The sequence below is a fragment of the Cygnus olor genome, chromosome 23, assembly GCF_009769625.2.
Source record: "Cygnus olor isolate bCygOlo1 chromosome 23, bCygOlo1.pri.v2, whole genome shotgun sequence".
Lineage (NCBI taxonomy): Eukaryota > Metazoa > Chordata > Aves > Anseriformes > Anatidae > Cygnus > Cygnus olor.
In genome coordinates this window covers 4,185,238-4,205,769 of record NC_049191.1, presented here as the reverse complement: position 1 = coordinate 4,205,769, position 20,532 = coordinate 4,185,238, and the positions used below count along the sequence as shown (strand labels likewise).

At 50.2% G+C, this 20,532-nt stretch overlaps 1 protein-coding gene and 2 long non-coding RNA genes across 5 annotated transcripts in view; 1 reads left to right on the top strand and 2 right to left on the bottom strand.

Annotated features, from left to right (window-relative positions):
• WDTC1 (WD and tetratricopeptide repeats 1) overlaps positions 1–15,863 on the bottom strand; it is a 27,256-nt gene extending 11,393 nt beyond the window's left edge. Inside the window, exons 1-9 of one of the 2 annotated variants that reach the window (XM_040534806.1) lie at positions 15,825–15,863; positions 8,494–8,626; positions 6,161–6,244; positions 5,256–5,302; positions 3,944–4,055; positions 3,304–3,491; positions 2,459–2,641; positions 2,075–2,169; positions 907–1,022 (exon numbers count right to left, since the gene is read on the bottom strand). In XM_040534806.1, coding sequence (XP_040390740.1) covers positions 907–1,022; positions 2,075–2,169; positions 2,459–2,641; positions 3,304–3,491; positions 3,944–4,055; positions 5,256–5,302; positions 6,161–6,244; positions 8,494–8,586 — 918 coding nt within the window. In that variant the 5' untranslated portion in view covers positions 8,587–8,626; positions 15,825–15,863. Of the gene's footprint in view, positions 1–906; positions 1,023–2,074; positions 2,170–2,458; positions 2,642–3,303; positions 3,492–3,943; positions 4,056–5,255; positions 5,303–6,160; positions 6,245–8,493; positions 8,627–15,407; positions 15,737–15,824 lie in introns of those variants that run through there. The other variant, XM_040534807.1, reaches the window with a different exon arrangement.
• On the top strand, positions 8,638–20,317 carry LOC121058807. Its single transcript, XR_005814360.1, has 4 exons — positions 8,638–14,599; positions 16,892–16,957; positions 18,514–18,615; positions 19,462–20,317. It is a non-coding gene; the product is annotated as an uncharacterized LOC121058807 (long non-coding RNA).
• LOC121058806 lies at positions 17,307–20,532 on the bottom strand. Of its 2 annotated transcripts, none has more exons than XR_005814359.1 (3): positions 20,307–20,532; positions 19,358–19,524; positions 17,307–19,113 (listed from the first exon to the last, which is right to left on the bottom strand). It is a non-coding gene; the product is annotated as an uncharacterized LOC121058806 (long non-coding RNA). The 2 variants fall into 2 exon arrangements; XR_005814358.1 differs by having other exon boundaries at positions 17,307–18,654.

Sequence of the window (20,532 nt, the reverse complement as noted above, 5' to 3'; positions counted from 1 at the left end):
TGAGTAACAGCAGTACCAGTGTCTTGTTGCATTCCAGCACTGGATTCAGAAACAATACCACTGAGAACCAGGAGTCTCCTTTTACTCAAGAGGTACAAACCAACCTGTTCAAAAAGCTCCAACTCCAAGAAGATATTTTAACCATTTAATTAATACAGTGATCGTAAACAAATTGAACACTTATAGTGGTAGAAAAGAAGCAATACACTAAATGAAGGTGTCACTAAGCTGAAGCCAGTATTTCATGAAAAACTTCAAACGCAGCCCTGTGAAACCCTAATTTAAACTTGTACCAGTATAGGAACTGACAGCCCTTATCAATTCATGTAATTCAGTACCTCCTCTTAAAGAGAAGTCCAAGTGTGAGAAAGATCTCTAGAGGACAACCAGAGTAACCTGCTCACAGAGGAAGTTCCTGCTTAATCCACGGTGATTAATACTGTCAGGAGGATTTTCTCATTTCACTGATAAGCTTTACAAAAGAGCCACAAATATCACCTAGTGCTTAAAATTAAAGCAATCAATATCCCAGGTGAAGTCCTTTGCTTCTGTAAGTTCCTTACATACTAGATTGCATTACAGAAGCAGTTTGATGTTTCAGGAATGAGTTAAGCAATTTTTTTTCTACATCAGGGAAGGTCAGTTCCAGAACTTCTCTTTCTCTTCAAGAGAAGGAAAAGTGAATTGCAAAACCAGATCAAAATACCACATAAATTTAATCATCGATAGCATAACAAATAAATCCCTAATACCAGGCATTCAGTCTGAATGCATCAGACAACAGCTTAAAAGCCAACGATGTTACCCACAGAGACGTTACTACACCTGTTCTGAAGACAACCTATGGTGGCCCGACAAACACAGCCAAATGTTAAACTTTCTACCAAAATTTAGCTGCCTTCTTACCTGCTCCCCTCCCATGTTGACTAAGAGCTCAGTGCCATCAGGACTGAAAGTGACATACGTGGCCACCAGAACTCTCAGCCGGTTGTTGTAGTCCGGAAGCTTCACTGGAAGGTGTCCTGCAGAGGGAAGAGATCCATACATATTAGCGTCACGAGGAACTGCTGTCTTTGTCCTACATCAGCTCCTCCCTTTTACAAGGGGTTGTTAGGACAGCAAGGGCACGAAGCACATGCACCAAAGTGATTTTCCTTTTCCTTCTGCTGTCTGTTGAATCCTTCCACCAGCTACCAAAACACTTAGATGTACGGAGCTGCCTTTTCACAAGTTCTAGATACTATTTTTGCAAGGCCATTTCCATATGCAGACAAGACCAGATTACGACTATCTTGCTAACAACTGCAGTCTGCAGAACCCAGCAAATCACAGTTTTATGGATTCACTAAGGATTTAGCCTCCGTGATTTGTGGCCAACTGCAAACAAATACCTCCTTTCTCAACTCTCTAATCACGTTTCCGTAATAAAGCTCTTAGCACAATCAAACCAAGGCTCCTAAATATTCAGCTCACACAAGGGTTCTTTTGCTTCAGACAGCAGATGTGTTGCGTGACCAATTCAGGGGACCTAAGAAATCCTCCAATGGGACTCATCAGAAGCAAGACTGTCAAAACTGGTCTGTTGAACATGCTGGTTTAAGATACTTTAAAAAAAAATGGGAAAAAACGGTAAATGAGCACTGGAGAAGAATGACGTCTAGATGCCCAGATACTGCATTGCTCACTCTTCATGTGCAGGATGAAGACAAGCCATTTCCCTTCTGTGCCAAGAAGATTTTTAAACAGCATCCTTCCTGGGACCTGTTCCAGAAGAATGTCTAGAGCCCTCAGGTTATCCAGTCCTTGACTTTCCAATGAAACTCACAAAAAGACATTTACGCTAGACAAGGAGTAAGGCCAGCTCACCAACACGCACCGCTGCCAAATCAGGGAAGGTGGGCAGGTAGCATAAGCAAGAATTCACAGCACAGAAGAGAAATAAACTACAATTTCATGGAACATCCACATATTACACAAACACTTTTCCAAGCAGTGCTTTCTTGCGTGATGAACTCAGTTTCTTCAGGCGTTAATTTAAAGTCCCATTGGTGACCCCCAGGACACGTCCCAGTACCTGCCACGTAGTACTGTGCTGCACCATCTGGGAGAGGTTTCTGCCGGTCACAGAACGTGTGGACTCCAGCCGAAGGACTCTGCTTCATGCTTTTTCTAGCCAGAAAGAAAAGCAGTTATAATCACAGCATTCAGCTGCTGGAAGCCTGCTCTATGCTAACGCTTCTTGTTCATACACAAGGGCAAGCCCTCATGCCCGTGCAGCTGTGCAACCACAGACCTGCCTCCCATCACCCCAGTGTACTTACTTAGATAAAAGACTCTGTGGGTGCTAGAAAAGACTGGGTAAAACTGCACAGTGAGACAGATGAGTCCCAGATCATCGCAACTCCCCCTTCCCCACTCACACGTGCCAAGAAGGCCCCGAAAAGCCAGCTGCCGTTACCTGTGGTTGTGGATCATGCGTATGTCGTAGAGCCGCACAAAAGGCCCGCTCGCCCCTACTGCCAAGTAGTTGTTATCCTGGGGGTTGACTGTGAGGCATTTGGCCTCCACCAGCTGCCCGCAGTACTCGGTCAGGTCTATCAGGACTTCTGAACGCTTGCTGTTCTCCCGCAGATCATACTGTCTGCAAAGGGAAGAGAGAGTCAGGCAACCCGTGCCACCAGCTAACAGAAGCAGCAGTAAGAGAGTTTAGCTTTCCATGGTGACCAAACTGAAGGCCACTCAAAGCACCACATTTACACTGCTCTGCAGCGACCTGTGTTTAATTATCTGGCTTGTATGCGAAGAGATGACACTACCACTAACAGGCATTTGTGCCACAGGTTACTGGGAGCAAACCAGTTCAGTAAACGCTAGGCCTCAACATCAGGATAATCACTAAAACCAGCTCCATAACATGCACAGATTTAGTCAAGCTCTAAATTAGAGTCCAGGCCATGACCTAACAAACAGTACACAGTATGAACAGACTCCCGCAGTTGCATCTACTCATTAAGCCTCAACGACTCTGAAGGGAAGCTTCACTCAGTGTTGCTTCTGCCTTCCTACCTTCCATTTGATATGGCTATTCCCTTCTTGTCCTCCCTTTTCAGTGGAGGAAAACAGAGGAGCTGGGTGAGTACTTATCAGAAGAATCTACATTTCAAGAAGAATCCTTTCAGCTTCAGGAAAGGGAGAGATTAGCCTGAGCTCTTTAGTACAGAGAGTCTCTCTCCAGATTTATGCTTAGCACATACTGCAATGGATCCTAATCCAATTCATTTTGGGGCAGAATTCGTTCTGTACCTGATTAGCCCATCTTCTGCAGCACTCCAGAAGGTATTAGGCCACATGGGAGCTGTGGCAATCCGCTTAACTCTGTTTGTGTGATCTCCGAACATGTGGATGGTTTCCTTGACAGTCAAGTCGTGCACATGCACCTTGGAATCAGCAGCTCCCGTGATGAGGATCCGATCCCCCGAATGCGGCAAGAACTGTGGACGACAGATTTGACATTCAGACCTGAGAGGTGCTGAGGCTCTTCACAAAGACACTGCTGAGCTTCCTTGGCAGGTCTCAGAGCAGCTTGCTTTGGGAACACAGGACGCCCCACGTTACCACCTATATTCCACATGCACACTCAAGAGTCAGTAATGACAGTAACACACAAACTGCTCTCTTTATCTCGTATCTTTAACTCCTGATTCGCTACAACCATTTCCTTTGACTCTAAAGAGGTAAGGAGCTAAGCCCAGGAGCTACACAGACTAAGAAGCACAGGTATTGGATGTAATACAATTTTTCCTAACATTACAAATATTAAATGATGGGGGTTGAGGGAATGGATTGCTTGCACGAAAACATTTCCCAGCAACATTTCAAAAGCTACTCTCTGGCTGCTTTGGCTGCTGATTTTGTTAGTCATTTAGTCCTTCTACTCAAATACCTTGACAGAAAAGATGTTTGCAGTATGTCCTGTGTGCATAGAAAGGAGTTTCTTGTGGTGCAGAGGATCCCAGACAATGGTATGCTGGTCATCAGAGCCAGAGGCCAACAAGCTAAAAGAAACAGAAGAGAAGTATGCATCATGGACTCCTCTGTTCCAAGCTGTGACCAATTTCTGAGAGTGGTTTGACCACAGATAGCCATTAAGTTCATTCAGCTCTAAGAAGCCCCCTTCCTTCCTCCTTTCTCAGCTCTGTTTTCTTGATGCTTTCCACTCAGCCAGCCCAAGGAAGTAAAGCAGCCAAATATCAACTCCACAGAAAATAAAGCAAGTTTTTTTTTTGTTGGTTTAGCATCTTGACCCAGCTCACCACAGACTCAGATGGCACAGCAAAAACAACAGGAGCGTTGGTCAATAACAAAATGCAGGGCCTCCACTTTCCTTATTAGCCTGGCTGCATTAACTGCTCCCACATCACACCCGAGCTCAAGCCAAGCCATTCATTCCTGGACTTGAGATGTGCCCGGGCAGTCCCAAGGCAGGACTCATTAAGTGATTCACAGACTGCTTTTTAAGTGCAGGGTGTGGCAGCAGTATTGCAAGGTGCTCGTGCATTTATCTTCTGTTAAAGCAAAAGAATCTGACATCTGCAACCATCAGCTGTTTTAAATTTATTTCCTTGGAGCCAGATCTCTCTCAAGTATGTGAAATTTTCACTGGTAAATAATTTTGAAGACTATCAGACAGCAGACTTTGGATTTTACAAGAGGCATGTCAAGAAATAGAGGCTTTTTCTTCCATCCAGTTATTTTTCTTGGAGATACTCTTTATTCTACTTGGTTAACCGAAATGTTCTCATGATGAGTTTCTCTCTAAAATTGCAGAGGGGGGTGAATGCTGTACCTCCCTCCTTAACGTGCATGTCCCCAGCATCAACATTTAGCAGCACAGTGAAGGGGGTAGGGAAATGTCACTTCCTACCAGCTGGGCAAATCCTGAAGATCCATTATAATCCATAATGCCACTTAAGAGAAGACAGCAGCCTTCAGTCTCCACTTCTTAGTCTGACCATTTCCCTTCTGAGCTCACTAAATGCACATTTCTAATAATATCCAGACATATTCAACAAAATAAAGCTTCTCTGAAGCTTGAACTCAACTACAGTTCAAAACTTTGAGCTTGAGCCCTCATCCATTTTATTAGGAATTTATTTATGGGAAGTAGCTGCTTACGATAAGGTGACCTACATCCTACTCTTGGGAGAACCTGGGTTATCAGTCTGTTGATCCCCCGAATCAAGTCGCATACTTACTCTCCTTTTTCATTCCATTCTAGACAGTTGACACACCCAGAATGACCCTGAGCAAAAAAAGGGGAAGAGAGTATTACACAAACTTCAGCCTTATCAAACAGAGCTGCTCTAAGGCAAGGACGCAGCGAGCTCCCCACACATAACAACTTGTTCTAAAACAAGCAGCTTTTTATTCTGCAAAAGAACACCCACACGGCAGATAAACACCTCCAGAAAAGACAGACATGCTATAAGCAGCTGGGGTAGAAAAGACAAAATGAAACAAATAAAAAGAAAACAACGTAGTGTTGAATAAAATGGCAGTTCAGCCTCAGAGGCTACTGATGAAATCCTGCTGTACACACGGAAAGGTGACTTTGCTTCAAAAGCCCTTGGCCAGGCTGACAAATTACACGTACAGGTTCTCTGGGATTGCAGGGAAAATGCAGTTTTGATAACTCTTTGGGAAGCACCTTGCTGCTCAGTGACTGTATCATACATCTTCAACCACATTAGCTAACAACTGTAACAGGGAAGACTAGGAGAGCACTGAGCAGCACTTGAGAGGTGGCTGAAAAGGGAGACAGAAGAATCCTTTCCTCCCCCAAATCAAGACAATCTTAAGGTGTTTTTTTTTAAGTTGTGTCAGACTGCAATACAACAGCCCATTCTTTAGACAACACATTACGCTGCAGCTTTACAGCTGAATATCTGGAAGAGTTGACAGTTGCCTTCTTCAGACACCACTGTTAGGGTCAGTTGACGCACACCCGTCAAAGGCTCTCCAGCAGACAGTTTAGGGGACTTAATAACCAGTACCTCTCTCCCATACAAGAGAGAATTCCATACGCTCCAGCCTGCTGTACCTTCCGTACCAAGCTGTACAACCAGTGGTTGTGTTTGCTCTTTGAGCACTGCCCACTTACCTGCAATTCTGCTTCCAGGCCCAGGCGCCGAATGAATGGGTCGGTGACATGATAGTGTCGCTCAAAGCCCAGCGCGCCCCTCTCCTGCATGAAGCAAACAAATGCCACACTGACTACAGCAAACAAAACACTCCTTGTTCCCTTTAAGAGAAGACTCATGAGCCATAAAAATCAAGGAGGGACCTTGCCAGATATTGGGGTGTCCATAGCACCAGGGACAAGTCCTGTAGAAGGAGGACATCATTCACATCATCTCCAGCTGCTTACACACTTTGCAATCCTTGCCCTGGACTGGTTTGAAATGATTTCGACCTAATCGATGGGCTCCAGCTGGGCAGCTAAGGCAAACTCTGAGGAGGCCCACACCAAGACCAAGTTGACTGCTTTGTGCCAGAAGTGGAAGATACAAAAGAGCTCAAGACTGCCTGTCTCAAACCCCTGCAAGGATTTCACAAACTGACTCCTGAGAACTGCAGTACTGGGCTAGAGCAGCTGAGAAGTCTGTCCTTACACAGAATCTCTCCTGAAGCACCAAAGATGACTTTGAAACTTGAGTCAAGCACTTGTAATCTCAGCATTCCCATGTTCTCCTCACCGTTCCCTGCGTCTACCCTCACCATCGGGAAATGTAATGGGGAACACAACTGGACAGCATCCTCTAGAGATGGCTTACTTCATCAGAAACGGAGCAGGAGCGTGTGGCTGCAGCACCACAGCACAGCCTGTTCTACAGGGAAGGGAACAGCTGCCACAGAACTGCGTCAGTACAAATGAAGGTGAAGAAAAGCAGGACAGTTTTTTCCCCTGTGATCTCACAGAGTTCACAGATGCATTAGCAGATGGCTTCGATGAAAGAAGGCCAACTGCAGAGGCACCCATGAAGGAAAGGGAACGCAAGTCATATTTTGAATGGAACATCAAGCGTCCGAGGAGATCCCTTCCCAGCACCTGACCCAGCCCCAGTCCTGTCCCGTTACATACCACGGTCAGGTGAAGACAACCTAAGCCTCAGTTACCACCATTTACAGAGGAGAACACTGATCTCAAAACCTGTCCTTACGGTGCTAGGAACGCGTCAGTAGTCACAGAACAGCCACAAAGAACAAACGCAGCGTGTGGCCAATGCAGACCAACAGTGAACTATGAACTCCATGTGCTAGAAGATATTTGAGAACAAAATGGAGACAGGTATAAGGAGATTGGAGGGGGAAAAGAAAAACAAAACAACACAAAAAACCCCACAGGCTATTGGAGAAACGTCCATTACAAACTTCAAACCTCTTGACATATTTTCACGGATAGCGTTCCCAAAACACTCCCAGGTCCACTGCAAGGTGCTGCAGTTATAATTTCTTGCTGTTGCAGCCTCAGTAGCTTTGTGAGGTCTGTGCAGCAGGATATTGCTTCTCCTGCAAGGAACTGTCAGACTTAGCAACCTTCCCAAGGTCACAGATGAAAGCCTAACAGAACAGACAGTGTGAAAAAGTCCCAGGCTAGCGCTCTAACCACAGAACCATCCCTTCCTTGTTAGGGCAGCAAAATAAATCTTTGCACATGGATTAAATTACAAGCTTATCATGCAAGGTTCGGTACCAAACTGCATGTTGAACTGTGGCGTCCCAGCTCCTAGTTCCTTGTTCTGGCCACTAACAGGCCACTTTTGTGAATTCTGGCTACCAACAAAGCTGCAAATGATTTAAGGCCTCCCAGTCCAAGCAATAATTGTCTATTGTGTCTGCTGTAGCTAGTCCTTTCACGTTAAGAGATATTTCACTAATGCAGCCATCAGATGACTGATCTGACCACAGAAGTTTCTCCCTACACAAAGGAAGCAAACACATCACTCTTTAAAGAAAAAAAGAGACGGCAAAAAAAGACAGACACAGAGAGAGATCATTAGCCTTACTACAGTCAGAAAATACCTTTGATGGCAAGATCACACAAAAAGAGCACAAAGAAGTCGGCAAAAAACTCGTGGGGGAAGCTAGCTAAGGGTCCTTTACGTTGCCCAAACACAAGCAGAGAGATTTCTCTCTTCAGCGGTGTACTGTAAAGGAACAGACCTGCCAACGTGGAACCAGTTTGGTGTGCTTCTGCTAGGGAGAAGAATTGTATTCTTGTTACGCCACACTTTGCCCCAGCTCCTCATTAAGGACAATGCTAGGTCCTGTGCGTTTGTTCTCTTAAGCTCCTTATGCAGCTGATCAATATGGAGGTGGCAGAGATCTCTTCAGAAGCACAGGCAACACCACGAGTATTTCCCAACCCAGCGTGAACGCTGCTTCTCCACCAGCTCCCCGCTCAACACAAGCGGACGTTTGGCTAACGCGTACCTTGATCTGCCTGTGGATGATGTCTCTGGTAATGTTTGCTTTTGCCATCTTCTTGCAAGAAGCTATCGGAAGAGCCGCTGTGCATCCAAGCATGCCAACGGAGCCAAGATCCACACCAAGGGCATTTAATTACCTGCAGAACAGGACAGGGAGCAAACAAAGGCAGGCAGACAAACGGGTTAGGACGTTCATACAAACTGTGAAGGACGACCCACCCCCAAACTGCAGCGGCCAGGAACTGAAGAATTCTCTAGAAAGGCTCCTTGCAGAAACTCAAGGATGGGCAGGAGCAACCCAGGACTGAAGGACGCCCGACCGAAGCAGTCACCCGCAGTTTGCAGACAAGTTCAAAATGAGCAGGACTCCAGGACAACAACGGCCTAGAAAAGCCATGCAAAGAGACCCTGCAAGTCCGGGGTCAGGACGCACCGTTTCACGGTTTCCACCTTTGTACGTGCAGCCCACTTACGTCCAATTTTGCTTTTCCCATTTCCCAAAACCAACGAGACTTACTACACAGTGGACCTACAAGGCAGTGATATTTTTGGCCACCTCTCCTCTCTTATTTACTATATTTGATTGCAGTAAATTTTTTAAAAAGATTTTAGAAGTAAATTTACTATATTTGGTCACAGTAACTATGTTATAGTACATAATCAAATACGTTTTCCTTAGAAACCACAACAGCCAACCATCAGGTGACGCTATCATCAGAACACCCCCTTACATTAGCAATAAAAAGGGGTGCCCTTTGCAAGTTGTATTTCCAGGAGGAATTAGAGATTTCCGCACACTTATGGAGCTCCAGACTTAATTCGCTACCCTAAATAACTGAAACCCCGTAAGATCAGCTATACCTGCTAGAAAATATTCCAGCTGCGGAGTAGTTGTCACAACCCTGCTCCAGACAGGCTACCTAGCAAAACACCAGCTAGTCTCTGCAAAATGTCGTCATTCACCTCATTTCCATACCACAAGCCCTGCACTGTCCCATTTTGGTATTTCTATAGTTCTCTTAAACAACAAAGAAAAAACAACACGTATTTCAAACACCATTTTGTCCTACATAAGCCGAGAGTTTTAAATTCCCTTTAACGAGCATTTGCGAGCAGAGCAAGCCGAAATATCCAAACGAGTCCTCTTGAACGAGGAAATGCTGACTCACCGAAACAAGAACGTTTCACAGGAACGCAGCACCCAACAGCTCCGCTGAGTTCAGTCTGACAAACGCTACCCTGTTCCCTGCCGGTCCAGCCACCAGTTTGGGCCAAACGAGGGCTTTTTGGTCAACGCCGTAGCTGACCCTACGTGTCTCGAGGCTCCTGCACCCCGGCGTGCCCGGAGCCCCCAGCTCCAGCTCCACCTGGCTTTGGGGAAAGCATCAGCGTGCGGGCATTTCCCCGTGGTGCCGGTACCAGGAGCCCACCTCTCCTCCCTGCAAGCGGTTTGCAGACTTTCCTCCAAGCGGAGGCTCTGAGCGCCTCCCTAGCTCAGCTGGCTCCTCCATGCGACCCTGTAGTGAACGCAGAAATGACGTTAAACCTACAGGTGGCAAGGAATGCCATCCAAAGTGAAGATCAGTCGTGTAGGGGGCTCCTAGGCAGGATTTAGGGCAGCCATAGGAGCTCTCGAATACAACACAGAAAGGCAGAGCTGCTTGTGGATCTCTGAAGATCTCCCCACTGCAGCGAGCAGCCCTTATGGTTGTGCTCGAGCCCTGTTTTGTCCGTGCTGAGGCCGAAATGGATGAAATTCCCACAGCCTCGGGTGCAAGGCGAGGCAGCAGGAGGGGAGAACCCAGCGCTGCGGGGCCACTTGCAGCCTGCACGTGGGACCAACTCCTCCCTGGTGTGAGCACTGCCAGCCATCTCACCCCGGACCACGTCTAGTTTCCACAGCAGACAGGTCCAGTAGGACCACAGCTGCCACACGCCTCCAGCTCACCGCGGAGGAAGAAGCTCGACCCGTTCCCCGTCCGCTGGGGCGATTAGCTGAGCTGGTGCTGCACCCCATCGCCTGTTCAGCTGAACGACACTCGGTCAGGGCTCCTCGAGAATCCGCTGGCCTGAAACTGCCCTCGATCACCAGACCCAGTGCGTGTGTACTTGTCCAGTGTGCCATCACGTCGGTACTTCAGCCAAGTTCCTTCTCCTGCAGAAGTAGCACCAGGAAAGCCAGCACGCCCACCCAGGAAGGGACTTCATGTTTTAAGCTTCCCAAACTTTCTTACCCTCATGTTAAGTAAGAGTCGGCTCACTCCCAGGCTTAACGGCAAGAGGCACCACTGTGATTTCCTCATCAATATTTCACGCCAATTCCTGTCGTAGGATGATTAAGCTATCACATTTTGATACCTATCCTCTGTCTTTCCACGCGAGCTTAGAACTGGCATTGTTCTGCCTGTTTACGGAGACCACGTCTGCAAGGGGACAGCAACAGCAGCAAAGGGCTCCCTCCTTCCTTCAGCCGAAAACCAAGCCAGACCTGAGTGCAGCGCCTCGGTGCCCACCTCGTGCAGGGATCACACCGACCGTGGTGCGGAGGCGAACACGGGAAGCCCGGACAGCCCAGCAGCTCCTCATGCCCCGGGCCAGCTCTACAGACCCGTGGCAGCTGTGCTAAATACGCTCCGTTGCTGGAGACATCCGCGGGGATGTGGTTTCTAGACACCTTCCTACCAAGCTCTGCAAGCAGCCAAGGAGTGCTGGCTGAAAAAGCAGCTCCAAGTTTCTCCAAGGATCTGCGATCTCTCAGCTCGTCTCTCCAGGCATCCTTTTCAGCTCACCAGCCTCTTCCTGCCCTTCTCCTAGGCCAGATCCCCACCTCCTGGCCTCCTTAAACAAACCCTCCGGGATGCACAAGTGCTTCCTCCACCCACAGCTACAGCAGGGCAGAGACCTTCCACCCCTCACAGCGCCCCAGCAGCTCAGCCCTCCGGCGAGGGATCCCCAGGCAGGATCCAAACCTCTCATCTTCCTGTTCCGGAACAGCTTGGTTTTCTCTGGATCTCAGGAGGTCTACCAGGGCTAAAACCATGCCGCAGCAGAGCAGGCTGCCGCCTCCCGGCTGACAAACACCCAATGCTCTTCTCAAGACCCCTAGAAGTGTTTCTGTCCCATCTCTTACCTCTAGTCGTGGCTAATTTCTAGACAACTCCTTTTTATTCAACACCGACCTGCCACGAGAGCTCACCCAATGACCTGAAGCATACACCTGGAGAAACGCGTGGTCTTGGAAAGGCACAGACCTCCCACACTGCACACAGCAGAGATAAAGAACCCACACCAAGAAGCCAATTTACTTCTCAATAAGTTACTGCAAAACCACTAATAATACCATAAATTTACTCTTTGACCGTGCGAACGGGACGTTCAGAAGAAAATATGAGCATCGGAATCCCCCTGCTCTTTAAGACAGACTCAAATTCCCTTCCCCTCCAACAAAGTCTCTTCTGCCACGAAGCTGTACGCGTTCTGGAGTTCATTTCATGCACATTTTCTGAAGGAGCACAGGAATACCCCGCAGGTTGGTATCTCTGCGAGTGATACCAAGGATTTGTAGGATTGCAGCCGTGCTGTGGAGCTTCCCAGCAGTAACTCAGAGGCGTTCGCAGCAGACCATCCTTCAGCAGGTCTCAAGAGATCAACATCTTAACTTTAGCTCTTAACAGTTAAAGGTCAACAAAATCACCCACGAAATCAGTCCTTTGGTTGACAAAGCTGGGTGAATAAGGGTCTAAAACAAAACATTTGATGCAAAACTGACCTTAAACGTATTAACACCGGCATCCGAGGCTGTACACAAGCAAATTGTTGAGTGGCTGGCATACCTGAGATGCCAATGCAAACTTCGTAGTGTTTGACTATTAAAAAAAAAAGGACAGGCTTGGAAAAAAACAGTCAAATGGGAAAAGATGAGCCTAAGGTGTCTCTCTTGCTTACACAGAGGTTTGACTGAACGCTGTTAAACGCTTAAAGGCCTCCCAGAACACACACGTGCTTGGCCAGGGAGACTCGAGGAGCTTTTCTTGCTGTTCTTTGCTGCTCGAGAGGTATTCAGCAGTAAGAAACTACAGCTGCAAAGTCCTTGGCAAGCTTAAATTATTGTGGAATCACAGGCTAGGAATTAAGGAGTCCCAAACTCCCACTCCAGGTCAGACTTTTTCCATCAGGCACAGCCGGTCACAGCCCCAGAGCCACACTCACCACAAATACCTAATTCTGCACCACACCGTTGTACACGGAGATCATCTGCCTCCAATTTAGCTAAAAACTGACCCCAGTATAAAGCATGAAAACCCCTAAGCCTTGTAAGTCTCCTGGAAAGTAACCACAAAAAACTGGAGACTAACCAGTGCCTCCGACCCCTTAGGCTCGTATAGGCTTCTAGTCACCGAGTCCCTTCGGAGAGCCCGTCCAAACGCCACCCCTAAAGGCACATCGCTCTCTGTAGGACATCTCTCGGCAAAACCTCACTGCCGTACAGGTTCTGTTCGCTTTCAGAAATACCATTTCCCAACCACTCGTGCAGTTCCCTGGCTGTTCACTAAACCAGGGCAACCAACTCATGAAACGAGAGGATTAAGTCCCACTTAAGGACAATTTGGGATAAATCCACGCTGTTGGTACCAGCGATGATGACACAAGCAGCGCCACTTTGCCTACACCTAAGAGATCACCGAGACCTTTTTTGGTCTTTTATTAGAGGATCAAGGAAGCACGTTTCACGATCACCCTTCAGGAGCATCGCCACCACCCCATCCCCAGTACCAGCCTCTCCTCAAACCGCACCCTGAAGCGCAGACCCTGTCCCACCTGCGGTTAGCGGTGGTTCACTTCTCCGACTCTCCTGCTCCTGCAGCGCAAAGCTCCAGAGACAAAAAAAAAAAAAAACACAAACTTTCGCAACACTTGGCCTTTAAATCTGCAGTCAAAAATTAACAAGCCACAGATTTGTGCAGGCTGTGGTCTCAAGACCTGCTAGGGTGTATTTACAGTGACAGAAACTTAAGAGTTTCCAGGAGGAGAACTCTTTCAAAGAGTGCTTCGGGGAGGGGGCGCTTACAAGATTCACTGGCTTTCCCCAGCTGGCTCTTCTAATCTTCCTGAAACACTTGCTCAAAGTCTAGGACCAGAGCGCTGACATCCGTAACGCAAACAACTCCGTCATTTTACCATCGAACGGTCCCAAAGCAGCTGGTGTTGGAGGGGTGTTCTTGTGGCTGAATGTTTCCCCTCGCAGACCCACCCACACGCCCCCGCCCCACTTACACACGCGGTAAGGCAGCGACACGGCCGAGCACCCTGCAGAGCCGAGCTCCAAAGTCCAAACCTCTGGCCTGCTGCCCTTCCGAAAAGCTCCAGCGACGCGGAGAGCGTCCCCAAAGCAGCCGGGCCCGTTCTCAGCTGAGCGACGCGATTCCTAACTGTCTGGATGTGCCCGCGTTTCTCAGTCTCTGAACTCAAGGTCATTGAAAAACAAAAAGCACCATTTCACACCCTGCAAGTCTTTGCGGATACGTGGTTCATCCCGAAGGAAGATCCCTCTTAGCCTCCCCTTTAGCATCTATAAATGCCTTCAGTTGTCCATGCACCACCGGGACCCGACTCAATCACTCGGCGGGCTTCTTGAGACTCACAACTTACTTTCCCTGTCCCCTTTACCTTGACTTTCCAAGAGGTCGCGGGTCAAATTAAAACATACACAGACGGATTTATAACGAACCCTGGGAAACAAGAGGAAGCGACCTGGTTAGCAGGAGACACCCAGCAAAAAGGCGGCTCTGCTACAGCTGAAGGAGTTGCCAGGAGCAGCAGCAGTCGCTCCCCAGGACAGATGGCTCCGCACGCAGAGCCAGCCAACACCAGAGGAAGGAGCTGCTTGCACCAGGACAGGCAGGACCCGAGACCCAGCACAAGCGGACAGCAGCAGCAGGGGAACTTTGAGAAGCCCACCCCGCAGCGCTCCGGGCTTCATCCTCCAGCTGACGCGGCGGGGAGAAGGGGAAGATGCGAGACCAGCACCAGACCCCCCCGGTGCCAGAGCCACTCGGCCCCAGGAAGGAGTTTAATGGGGTCAGAGGAGCCGAGGCCGGTCTCCTGCCCAGGTAAGGGGCCGCAGGACGCCCAGAAGGGCAGGGGGAAGTCCCACGGGAAGGGCTGGGTGGGGGAGAGGGGAGCGGGCAGAGCCCGGAAGGGGGAGAGGGGCTGGGGGAGGCACAAGACAGTGGGTGTGAGGGGGGGGGTCCCAGCGGGGCCGGGGGTGCTGGCAAATAGGGGGGCAGCTGGGAGGGGTGAGGGGCACCTGATGGGGACGGGGGTGACACTCGAGGGGGGGGTAAGTGACAGGGAAGGAGGGCATGGGGGGGCACTGAGAGGGGAGAGGGTGCTGGGGGGGGGGTCACTGAGAGGGGGGTCACTGAGAGGGGAGGGGGTACAGGGGGGGAAAACTGACAGGCAAATGGGTACGGGGGGGTCACTGAGAGGGGAAGGAGGCATGGGGGGGGTTAACAAACAGGGAAGGGGGTATAAAGGGGGGTCACTGACAGGGAAGTGGGTACAAGGGGGGGCGTCACTGACAGGGAAGGGGGTATGGGGGAGGATACCTGACAGGAAAGAGGGTACAAGGGGGGGGCGTCACTGGGAGGGGAGGGGGTATGGGGGGGGTCACTGACAGGGAAGGGGGTACAAGGGGGGGGGGTCACTGAGAGGGGAGGGGGTACGGGGGGGATAACTGACGAGAAATGGGGTACGGGAGGGTCACTGACAGGGAAAGGGTTGGGGGGGGAATGAAAAGGGAACGGTTAAGGGAGGGGTAACTGACAGGGAAGGGGACACGGGGGGGCGTGTCACTGGGGGGGGGGATGAGAGGGGAGGGGAGGGGCCGGGCCGGGGGGGGTCCCGTTGTCCCGTTACCTGTCAGGCCTCCCGGCGGCGGGCGCAGCGGGCACCGGGAGTTGCGCGGCTCCATCCATGCGGGGGGGGGCGACACCGGGAGGGGGCGACACCGGGGGGGGGACACACGGAAACGGGGCCGAGCGCGGGGGGGGGGGGAGCCAAAAGGGCCCCCGTAAAGCGTCGGGGGCCGCGGCCCGGCTACGGGGAGGTCCCTTGGGAGCGGGGAGGGCCCCTCAGGAGCGGCCCCGGCCGTGCCCCCCCGCCCCGTGCCCCGGTGCCCCCCCTCCGCCTGTCCGGGGCTCAGCAGCACCCCCCCGCCGCCACCACCGCCGCCGCCCGCCCTACGCATGCGCTACGCCAACTGCGCCACCACCCCCCGGGCACCCGCCACGGCCTCAGCCCCGCGCAACCGACGCAAGTCGCTTTCGAGAATACCTTCCCCGGCCCGTCCTGCCGAGGGACGCCGCCCCGTGATTGACAGCTCGCCCCTGAGCCAACGGGAAAAAGGGGAGAGAGCGCTTCGGGAGGGCTCGGCCAATCGGCGAGGCGAGGGGGCGGGAGGTGTGCCGCGCGAGGGCTGCTGGGAGTTGTAGTCCGCGGAGGAGTTAGGCCCGGGCCTCCCTTCACGCAGTCCCCTCAGGGGGCTCCCGGGGCCCGCGGGGCCCCCCGCGGCGTGCCCCGGCCTCCCCCTGCCGCCGTCCGCCTGCGGGCCGGGAGCCTCTGGGCTGGGCCTCGGCGGGCACGGCGGCAGCAAGGCCAAGGCCTGGGCTCCCCGTCAGCCTGAGAGCGTGTCCCTGTGGAAATCCTAACCCCCAGCCCTACACGAGTTCCCCTTCCACAAGCAATTCCCACACGTTAAGCTTCAGGCTCCCCCCAGGCAGCACAAAGTTAATTTTCTTATGGGGAGAAATAACTCTGTGGAAAGAGCCAGGGGGTGGCAGTGTTTGCAAAAAACCTTCCCCGCGCCTTGGCCTTCCAGCTGCTGTGGGGCGCCCAGAGGTCCAACGCTGCTGGACACGGGGGAAGCAGCCCTCCTGTTCTCAGGAGGCTGCGAAATAAATATTTCAGGAGTTAAACATTCATCCCTCTGTGATTCACATCCCCAACTAAACGTTCTGAAGTCTATTAATAAACTTTAATGATTAAATTCTCGTTTAGAACTTCGTTTTACAGCTCCTAGATAACTCCAGCTGCACAACAGAAGGAAATTGCTACTCCCCTATTCTGTGTTAACAGAGCAAAAAGCCTCTTAGATCAGACGTTATGTACAAGCTTGAGGAATTTCCCATATACCTCTCGATTTATAAAGGACAGACCAACTATTAGCTTTAATGATTTGTCTTCATCTCATAACCCATTAATTTATTTAGCTGTGGTCAAAGTTTTTACAGGAGATAATTAATTGTTGCCTCTGCGTCTGTCCAGGCTCTTTTAATTAAACAAATAATAATCAGTATCCATCACTACCACCCTTACAACAGGGTTTTATCTTCTTTTCTCAGCTGCCATCCTCATGGGGATCTGAAGCTCCACGCAAAAATCCATCAGGCTTCAGATGCCCTTGACATGTAAGTTTTGCTTGCTGACGGAGAGGAAACTGGGGCATAGAAGGCTTGATTTTTTTCAGAGCTGGTGATAGACATAACAGTGGCTGAAGTCAAGGAGAGCTGTGGGTACTTACTCATTCTGAATTGCAGATCTGCAGAGTTTAAGGAACTCGCTGTGGTCACAAAGGGAACTGGAGGCATGTTGGGGAATGTAAACAAGGCATTCTCTTCCCAGCGCCCAATGTCGTGCCGTATAAACACCACCTCGGAGAGTATCCTCATGAAATAGGGTGGCTGGATTTTCAGTCTCAAGAAACAGACAGGGAGCAAGGAATAAAACTACCTGACAGTTGGACTTGGCCTGCTTATAACACGAGGGAAAATAATTTAAGTCAGACAGGAGGCATTACTTAATGCTGTCAGTAAATACGCGTCTCCTGTCATCAATTTATGCTACACATATGCATGCAAACATACAAAAAATAGTGTAAAAATGTAGAAAATTCATGAGAAAGTTAAGTTTTCCACACCATGACATAGTGAGGAAGTCACAGCACACATGTACACAAGTTTGTAGGTGTAGACCTTGCTCCGTGAGAGAGAAGCAACATGGTTTGTCTTGCAGACACAGGGCAGTGAGTGCTGGAGCTGGACCAGATTTTTTTGCAGGCAGAAATGGTTCAACTAGAGCAGCTGAAATAAAATTTAGTGGCATGCATCCTTTACTTTCCACTTAACTGTGTTGTTTATTGGAGCAGACCAGAGAAAAAGAAAATCATTTGACAGAAAGCCTGACCTGCATCCACTTTGCCCAGCCAATTGTGAGTTGGAAGCAGGGATGGGGGAACAGCAGCAAAGTATAAACCGAGAGGTAGTTGTGCCGAGTTCATCTTTTTCAAATAAATACACAGAGGATGAGAAAGCAACAGCTGTGTCTAATATAGAAATAGACTATACATGTATAAAAATATTCATGTAGCCAGCGTGGACTGCAGCCAGTATGTACAGCAAGGTTTGCATTCCTGGTTTCTTTGAGCAAATCTACAGAAAACAGTTCCCTTCTCTTGTGTGTCTGGCTGGGTTTGCCTCCCTGGGCAATGTAAAAGATGTTTACCTTTTGATGATTAATGTCTACTGGAAAATATTCAGACGCTCTGGTCAAAGCTACCATGGAAGAGCAAAGTCTTGCTGCAGATTTTCCTCAATATGAGGACTGAATCCTGCACGACTTAGATGTAAACACAGCTCTGGGCATTTGCTGGGTACTGTATTAGTGGGTGCTGGTTGTGAAATTGCGTGCTTCTGTGGCCTGGAGGAACTTGGGTCAGTGCAGGTGCCCAGCTACACAGCTGCCTGAAGGAAAGAGGTGCAAAGTATTTCCAGGGACACACTTGTCTTTCCAAGGAAGACAATTATGAAGTTAAATGCGGAGGAGCTGTATCCACAGTGTGTGATTTTGCTCTCCAGGATACAATAGGATAAGCTCTGGTGTATTATAACTTATGCAATTTGCTTGATTGGACATTTTTAAAGCTCCAGGTGCCCATTCATGCAGTAGTTTTGCTCTCCCTTTGCAGGCCAAGCAGCTCAAGCCTTGTTACGCTCCCTCCCAGTGCAAGGGTGGTGCAAGTTCCAAGACTCTCAAGCGGGCGTCTCAGCTGGGCCATAAAAAGCTGCAGGTAACTGGACTCCTCTCATGGCACACGAGCTAGGAATAGCTGAAAAAAGCACCAACGCAGCTCAGCCCCCAGGCCCTGATGGGGTTATTTGCCACTATCAGAGCACTGCAGAGACGATTCATTAACTACGGTACGCAGATTTAATTGAATGTCTCCAAGTCTTTGTGTCCCAATCAGGAGGAAGCGGGAATATCTCTCCCCTTTGGCAAGGATTTGCACCAACTTAAGTCATTTCCAGAGCACCAGCCTGTTCAATAGGTTGAAAGGCCTCTGTCCAGCCAGCGTTATTCAGCCAGGCAAGTGCAAGCACACTACCAAAGCAGCAAGAAGTTAATTTGATGCTGCATCCCCCACTGGCAGAGGTACAATAGTGAGATACTAGATGGTTCGTGCCAGCCCACCATGACTGTTGATTGATCTAGGCGTGAGGAGGTGGACGAATCTGACCCAGTTATTTCAAGGGAACATCGTACTGGTTTTAGCTTCTCAGAACTGTTTCTGAAAGAAAACCAGAGCCAGTGTTTGCTCCTGAACGAGCGTCTAGTTGCCTGCATGCTCCCAGCACCAATCCTGCTTCAGCTGAAACACAAATTAGCTGCCATAGTCTAGGATCAGGCTTCTCACCCAGTTATGACTAAGCTCTTTCAAAAGGAGAAACGTTCAGGATTTCTTGCTTAATTGGTAAAACAGATTAATTTGACTATTGAGGACATAACCAAGCGGAAGAGAGGAATTGACACACCTAGCTGGTTCCTGCTCAGACTCGTGATTCACGTTAATTGATGGGTCACATTTGTCGTTGATCATTTCCACCAGCAACACGGCGTGCTCCCTCTTCCCACCCAGGTCTGCCAGAGGACGAACGTCGGCATTTCCTGCAGCTTTCCCCAAGCACCATCACGCTGGAAGCTGATGCCATTTTAAAAGAGGAACGTCACTGATCTAAACCAGCAAGCGTAACCTTCAAAGCTCTTGGGTTTTACCTTCCATGTGCCTTGCCAAGAACCCACGTCTTTCCCACACCAAGTGCCCCCAAGGATCAGGGACTGTGTCTTTAACAAAAGGCTCACTTGCCCCCAACTTTCACCTGTTAAATCAGTTCAAAACTCGCGCCAGCTTTGATGGCTCCAGTGACGCTCAGGAACACCGCAGCAGAGCCAAGAAATCAGGGTGGCGGAGCCCAGGCGTGTGGTGCTGAGCAACCCCCCCGCCCCCCGCTACGCCCGGGGTTTTATTAGATCCTTATCAGATTTCCTGGTGACTAGGACGAAGGGCACGGAGCTACCAACAGGCGCAGATGGGGTTACAGCAGCCCGTCGGCCTAGAATAACAGCCAATGCCCACCAGGCCCCTTCTAACCCCGCTGGAAGCTTTTTAAATCCCACCGCCCCGTTCCCCTCTCCCAACAGCAAACACGGAGGAGGCAGGCGGCTGCTCCGCTCTCCCAGTGCCCTGCTGTCCCCAGCCCTGCAGTGTCACCCCACTGCACCCCTCCAGCAGCAGCACCCGCCCGGCCTGGGCCCAGATCCCCCTTCCCTCCCTTCCTTTCACACCTTGCATTATGGCCCCTTTGACTCCTTGTGCCCACATCGCCCCTGTGCACCCTTCCACGCATTTTCACCCCCCTCCATGTGCTCAGCCTGCCTCCACGCACCTCCCTTTGGCATTGCACCACCTTGCACCGCACCTACCTCTGAGGCTTGCACCCGTGCCCGCCGCACACTTCTCCTCCGTGCACCCTTTTCAGCTGAACCCCGCCCTGCACCGCACTCCACCTTGCTCTAGCACCCCCTCGTTTCCCTGCCCCACCCTTCGCACTGCACCCCGCTTTGCACCGCACCCCTTGACCCATGCACCCCCCTTGCAGTTGCCCCCTGCCTCGCAGTAGTGCCCTCCTGCTCCCCTGCTCCCCCTTTT